Source organism: Telmatherina bonti, assembly GCF_933228915.1.
Source record: "Telmatherina bonti genome assembly, chromosome: 7".
NCBI classification, from domain to species: domain Eukaryota; kingdom Metazoa; phylum Chordata; class Actinopteri; order Atheriniformes; family Telmatherinidae; genus Telmatherina; species Telmatherina bonti.
In genome coordinates, this window is record NC_136625.1 from 29,706,458 (window position 1) to 29,714,451 (window position 7,994).

Sequence of the window (7,994 nt, forward strand, 5' to 3'; positions counted from 1 at the left end):
TATAGAGGCGTCTGAAAACACATCCCATTTATCATACTTATCAGGGGCTTTTTATTTTATTGCAGTTAGGAGAGGTGTTTAAAAGCTCTACTGGGAGTTTGGTTTATGTTTGCTGGACCCAGCAGATGTCCTTCAGCTCATGAAAAAGGCTGTAAAGATTGTAGGTCCGGCTCCTGTGTGGCAGCTTAAAGATTTCTTTTAAGTTCTGTGACCTTTATTTATAAACCGTGAAATGAACTATGGTTTAAAGGGACATTGCATTGTTTGGCATTTTTGATTTTTTTTTTTTTTTTTTCTCCCTTCACATTTCCAACTCAAATTTACCAGCTGGCCATTGCTAGGAGGATAAGTTGCTAAGTGACACTGGCATTGTGATCCAGGATATAAACTTTGCCTGTTTATGACAGACAGTGTCATCCATCTGGGAGCTAAACACACTGTTGCCAAGAGCAACGACTGCATGAGTCAGTGTGTGTGTCAGGCTTTGGTGAGTGTGCGAGTGTGCAGGAGGATGAGACATTGACATGTGGGATCATGTAGGAGGAGCTGGAGCAACACGCAAGCGCTGGGCAGGTTTTTTCCCAAACTGCTCTAGAAGGGCATTAGGCAGAAGAGCTCTCAGCTGACGCACAGCCGGACGCGACAACAGGAAGTAGAGCGGAGGGTTCCAACATGGCGCCAGGCACACCAACAAAATGGCTACCAGGGAGGCTACTTCCCACAGCAGGGTTACCCTCGTCAATACTTGCTGATTCGGCAAAGACGAGGTGGCGGACAAATACGAAGGGGGCAAAGTGGAGGACGGTTTACGCCTAAATGTGCTTGTAGGAGAAGCTGCTGTGCTAACATAAGGGGACATGATGTTGACAAACTCAAGAGCGTAATACGGCAGCCAGCTAATGGCAAAAGCCAGCGTTGAGCCGAGGAGCAGGGCGGTGGCTTTCTTGTTGCGTCTGTCGGCAGCCAGTGTGCCCCTACAGCTGTGGAGGTGAGAGATGATGAGGCCACAGTTGATGGCGATGCACAGGAGAGGGGCAACGTAGTAAACCAGGAAGGCTGGAACCAGGAAGAAAAGCCACTCTTCAAGGCCAACTGACCACGTGCATCTGCCGTTGAAGGTGACATAGGTGACCTTTGGTAAAGCCATAGTTACTGAGACCAGCCAAATGCCAACTACAGTGCATAATCTGTGGGAAAAAAGAGATGAAGATAAGATGTGTAGGTCTAGAAACACCTGAAACACCAGAGATATTTAGCATCATTAACCAACATGACCGATACAGAAGGTGATTTCTTCTTTAAATCATGAAATAATATATTTTCACGTATATTGTTCTATAATCAGAATATTGAGACTTGGATTGGAGACTCCAAATGGCCACTTTGGGGAGTGTGTGAACATACCTACGGTAAAGCCCTCACAGAATAATAATTGTGGCAGCTATTGTCACCAAATTTTAACTGGTCATAGGAAAGGCTTCATGCTACAGCTACATCTGATTCACCAACATGTGTTTATTATTATTATTATTTAGGCCCGAGCACCTTGGCGGTGCGAAGGCCTATTGTAATTGCAGCGTTTATTAGGCCCGAGCACCTTGGCGGTGCGAAGGCCTATTGTAATTGCAGCGTTTATTAGGCCCGAGCACCTTGGCGGTGCGAAGGCCTATTGTAATTGCAGTGTTTATTATTATTTTTATTCGGACACTTCGCGTGCTTTTTTGGAGGCCTGAACGTGCTCGAAAACTCACCAAATTTTGCGTACCCCCCCAAGGGAATACGAAAAATTTGATATTTTGAGGTGCTCCAGAATGTTTGGGCGAAACTGAACGAGAGCGCCACCTATTTTAGGTGCCCCGCCACTGCATGTTGTTAATCTTTATGAAAATTCATACACATGATCTACATGACAGGACGAACAAAAAATCCTCTTAATGTCATGGTGAAATGTCGACAGGAAGGCGGCCATTTTAGGTCAAAGTCAATATTTTGGCGTTTTAGCACCTCGCATTTTAACGAACTCGTCCTAGAGCTTTTATCCCACTGAGCCACAAATTGCTCAGGATATTCAGGAGACATGTGTGATTAAATGTTGTGTTATTTCTTCTAATAGGAGACTTAGTTTACGAGGGGCGGGGCCTCAAAGTTTGATGTCTCGCCATGAAAAATTAAACGGCTATAACTCCCACATAAAGCAACATTTCTGCACCAAATTTGCTAGATATGATGGCAGTCCCCTCCTACAGAGTTCTATATGCCAATATTTTGATTATGAAATAGCCACGCCCCCTGGAGGTCAAAAGTGTTGTTTTTTGCTCACACACCCATAACTCTGGCTTGGTGGACACCACATGGCCCAAATTCACTCAGGCATCGCAAAACATGTTGGTGAAGAGATCTGGTAAAGGACGTTGCTCTACGCTGCACGGTGTGCCCGTGACGCCATGGGGAAGTTCCATGCGGCGGCGTGACATCATAAATCACTATAAAATTGTCTATTTTGATCTGATCACCCTAAAACTTATAGGGATTAATAAGGGATCAGTCCTGAACAGATTAATGTGACCATTGCTGGTCTAGACCTAAGCCCCGCCCACTTACAACAGGAAGTGGTTTTTTCCACATTTGAGGGTCATGCTTCTAAGCAAATGGTCCAAAACACTTGAGACTCCTCCAAAACATGTCAAACCCTTTCATGATGCCACAATAAAAACCTCAAGTCGCTACGCTAAACGGGACATGGCGAATGGCGGTCCAACGCCATGAAACAGGAAGTACCTGTGACCAAGCCATGAAACCTTGGACCGCCACCAAACTTGCCATGACTGATGACAGTAAGGCCCTGAACTAAGCCCCATTGAAACATTATGGAATAAATGGAGCATGTCTCCATAGCGCCCCCTACAAAATTTCAATCAATCAGCCCCGCCCACTACATTGACCAACATGGATAAAATTCATCACAGTTGGAGAACCTTCCAGTACCTTCAAAAAAGTCTCTTGGACATATGGGCTAAATTCAACAGGAAGTCGGCCATTTTGAAAAAGGTGCCATTTTTGGGGTAATTTCTTTGCCATGCATTTTAAACAACTCCTCCTAGGGATATTGTCCAACTGACACCCAACTTGCACAGGATGCTCAGGAGGCATGTGTGATTTAAAGTTGTGTTATTTCTTCTAATAGAAGATTTAGTTTAGGAGGGGCGGGCCTTCAAAGTTTTATGTCTCATTAACAAAGACTTATTGCTAAAACTCCCACATAAAACAACATATCAGCACAGGAATCGCCACATTTGATGCCAGTCCCATGATGAACAAAATATACAATGCAATAATATGACTATGAATTAGCCCCACCCCTTGGCAACAACAAGTGTCTGATATCGTGAACCAGGAAGTACCTGTAACAAAGCCATGAAACCTTTTATCTTCACCATACTTGCCATGACTCATGACAGTTATGTCCTTAATAGAGTAAAATTACAATATAGTGGAGAAGATAGTAAATTCAGCACACTTGTAGACCCTCCCAGTACCTTCAAAAAAGTCTCTTGGACATATGGGCTAAATCCAACAGGAAGTCGGCCATTTTGAAAAGGGTGCCATTTTTGGGGTCATTTCTGTCATTTTCTTTGCCATGCATTTTGAGGAACTTCTCGTAAGAATTTTGTCCAACTTTAACCCAAATGAGTCAGGATGCTCAAGAGACATGTGTGATTAAAAGTTGTGCTATTTCTTTTAATAGGGGATATCATTTAGGAGAGGCGGGGCAGCAAAGCAGATGTGATGCAATGAAAAGGAAAACTGACATAACTCCCACAAAAAACAACCAACCTGCACCAAATTTGCTACAGATGATGCCAGGCATATCCTTCACATTTGTGCATGTCAATAATTAGATTATTAGTTAGCCCCGCCCCTTGGTGACAGGAAGTGACCCTTCATAAGGCCTTAATGGCCTGAAGTGCAGTCTGGCTGTACTTTAGATTGAGAGAGGCATGGGAAGGATGTTGGCAGGGGAGGCGGTGGCATTATGCCGAGCGGCGCCATGGTGCGAGGGCCTATATCACCGCTTGCGGTTAATTATTATTATTATTATTATTATTATTATTATTATTATTATTATTATTATTATTATTATTTTACAGTAAAATCATTTAAAGAAACTTGTTAAATTCTGTAATATAGGAACTGGTATTTCAGTCCAAGCCAATAAGATTTAAATTGATTTCTTTTTCCAAGAAAACTCAAATGATTATTTGCATGGAAAACAATAAAATTTTTCTCATATCTCTCTCATTTGGAATAAAATATTCATGATTTCTCTGTTCCACTTTTCTTCCTTTAAATTTAACACTACTGATGTTTGTAGTTGTCGTTGTAGCGAGAAGTTGAGTGGTTTCAGATTACATATTACATCACTTTGTGATAAACTAATTTCTGTAATCATCTCGAGAAATCAACCTTTTAATCAACCTTTGATTTGATCAGGTTAACGTCTTACAATAACTTACTAAAATGGAATTAGATTTTCTCAATTACAAGACAATCAGTGTCAGCTGAGGACTAAATAGTTTGTGCGCTAACACTTGATTTAACATGTTAACAAACACATTCTCATGATCAAAAATAGGCCTCTAATCTGGAAAAAAACAATCCTTGTTATCTTGAATGAACAAGACTCTCAGCTTGTAAGTTTAAGGTAAATATGTTACACAGCTTTTTTATTCTAGCATGGCTGCTGTCAGCTTCTACATTTTGTCACTATGTGGGCAGAAAACAGCAGTAACACAAATCTGAAAGATACTGTTAATAAACCATAAAGGAGTTTCATGGAGATTAAGATCTAGTTTAAAGATGGGCATGGCTCAAAACACTTATGTAATAATTAAATGGTTTCAGCTACACCGTGACTGGCGTGATCCAAGCAGATGGTCTCCAGATGTATAATTCTTTATCAAATAATTTTTTTTCCCTACCTCCAGAATTACAGACTAAACTGGAGACCATTTTGTTCTTACACACCAACTGTGATGCCAGTTAAATCTCTGTACCATAATGGAAAATGTTTTATGTTTTTAGTTCTGTACAGATACATTACATGAGTACTTATAATTAAATTACAGATGAAATAAGAATGTGGGTTAGAAGCATAACAAGAAGGAAGAGGTAATCACATGTTACCTTTAAATTCCATTGACTGGAAACATATCAACTGCATCCCATTCAGTGATTATGAAATCACTGGATTTCTGTTCTATTTAGTTCTATTCTAGAGTCATTTAGCTTTTCTCCAAAGCAACCTACATCTGAGAGTTTCACAAATAATGAAAACAGTTTGGGGAAAAAAACGGCATCTGGCCAGGTGAAGGTTCAACACAGTGACCCTAATTTGACATAAAATACTCACACTTGTGTCAGACTGGCAGGTGGTCTCATCCGTGGTGCAACAATACGATACCTCAGCACTGACAACGCTGCCAAGCTGAAGATCTCCACCCCGACGGTCACTGAAGTCATGAATCCCAGGAGAACGCACGTCCCACCACCCAGCTGCCAGTTCTGGAAACTGGCACTCAGGAGCACGCAGGGCAGGGTGAGCAGGGCGCCTAGGTCTGCCAGGCTGAGATTGAGAAGCAGAATGGAGCTGGGCTTGGAGCGACTGTGAGGGTTCTTCACCAGCACCACCCACAGCAGCAGGTGACCTCCCACTCCAACCAGAAGGGAGATCACACTGACCATGGGCAGCGCCACGGTGAAGGAGATGGTGGTGTTGGTGGAGACCACGTTGAAGAAGAGGTTGACAATGGCAGGCATGACTCCAGGAGATCTGACAGGGCATAATGGAGCAGAAGAAAGAGAAGATGGGACCACATGGGTTCGTAAATTCAAGCTTTTCATAAATGTCTGTAACAGGATTTTCAATGAGGAGGCCAAAGCCGGGGGGACATATTCAACAAACATCCGGAGACAGTTTAACAAGTCAGCTGCATCACAACAACAACAACACAATTCATCTCGGTGGGCTGGCGCAGTCGTGTCAAACAGGCTGAGGAGGGAAGTTTGTTTGAGTCCAGTCGGGGCAAAAAAACCACATAAGTCAGGCATAAAAATGGCTAAAAAAAAGGACAATTTTTGATAAAATAGCAAGCAAGTAACCAAAGCACTTAGCTCCAGCAAAGAACTGGCTTTTAAGGAGACCTTTTCCAAGCTCTATTTCTGTGTTCGCTGTGTGCAGCTTTTCAGCACATCCAGCCTGATCAGCCGGTCATCCACTGGTCAAAGTGTTCCAGATTCCCAATGAAGGCCCAAAATAATACACAGCAAGCTGGTTTCCTTGAGTCATTTTTATTTCTAGATAAGGAGATACAAGTTTGTGTGATGATGTGGACATTCGACCACAGTGATGTTTGAGGATTCATGTATTTATTTGACATCTCACTTCATGTAGCTGTTGGTCACACTGCTGATTAGCCAGGAGCATGAGCCCACCAACTGTCATGATAGTTGAAGACACATTGTATCAAACATTTTCCCATAAGCTTGCTTTTCTACTTTCCTCCTCCCTGCAAAGTGGGGATTAGGTGATGATGATGGGAACTAAATGGGGACATTTGATCACAATGCACAGCACTATGTTTGATTAAACCCAAACAGCATCACCTTGCACTAAGCATCAAACCCAGTGGAGGGCTGATGATTTAGGCTTATGTTGTAGTCAAAGGACCTGGGTGTCTCCGAGATGACCATAAAATCCTCTATTTATCAAAGCCTTGGCTGAAATTGGATTGTACAACAGGATGATGACCAGAAGCACAGCAGGAAATCTACAACAGTGTTGTGACATTATTTCTTATGTTGTAAAAAAAAAAAAAAGTAGGTCTAAATTTTACTCAGAGATGTGAAATAACGTCACAACAAAAAGTGATTCCTTGTCCTCAAATGTAAAGCTTTCATAACTGTAAATGGTGAAGTTATGTTTTATTTTAATACATCCTGACAAGCAGATACTACTACATGCCAAACTTGCTCTATGCTAAACTTGTTTGCTGCTCCAATTTAATCACCATGCTGAAAAACAGATGCGTATTTCTTTAATGAATTACAATTTTTGGAAGTATTTAACATGTCCCCTTGTCACTGATTCCTGCTAACTCACCGCTTGACTTAAATGGTTTAAGCGAGTTGGATTGTTGATATTCACATTTAATAACATTAATTTACAATTCACATTGATTCACAGTCAATCATTAATTAGCAAACACTGATAGAAAAATATTTCTTTAGCAGTTTTATAATCAAATATTTGCATTTGGTCATCTGGGGTTCAGTCCGAACAGCTGGCACTGGATCCTCTTTATGGCATCATGAGTTATGCATTAAACTGGTCCAGGCTGGAAAAACACTATATCACAGATAGAAATGACAGGGCTGTGTTTTATCTGTCTTTATTGTCAGTCGGTTGTCAACTCAGAACAGAGCAGCTGTATTATTTACACTAAATAACACAATTTACCTGTAAATCTTACGTGCCTTGGCAGAAAGATCTAAAACTAATGCCAGTGCAGGTATGGATAGCAATAAAAACCAGTAAACTGACTGGCTAAATATTTGAATAACAGAGTATCCAAAAGATGTTTTGATGGTGTTTCAAATGTTTGTTTTATAATTCTGTCTGCATCTGGAAAATATATACAACAGTTATAACTCACAAGAGCACTTTTTAAAAAAAATTTTTTATCAAAAGGGCTTCTTATACAATAAATATGACATTATAACTATTAATTAATGTCAGCATGGTGGTGGGATGCATCATTACTCCCACCCTTGTCATAATAAGACCCACAGTGTTCATGATCGTGTGTTTGAGGAGCAGATGGACAAAGAAATGAACAAACGTTTGTTCATTCCTTTATCCATCTGTGCCTTCTGTGCAGCATCCCAGTCAAGCTTTTACATCTCCTGTCCAAAATTCAACTTTGGAGGTGGGTGAT

General features: G+C 41.2%; 1 protein-coding gene across 1 annotated transcript; it reads right to left on the bottom strand.

Moving 5' to 3' along the window:
• Positions 1-532: 532 nt before the first annotated feature.
• LOC306758518 (somatostatin receptor type 4) lies at positions 533-5,817 on the bottom strand (the record flags this gene model as incomplete). The annotated part of the gene is made up of 2 exons (XM_079243845.1): positions 533-1,187; positions 5,411-5,817. 2 exons carry the CDS (start codon positions 5,815-5,817, stop codon positions 533-535), a joined length of 1,062 nt encoding a protein of 353 aa, XP_079099971.1.
• Between the last annotated feature and the right edge of the window lie 2,177 nt (positions 5,818-7,994).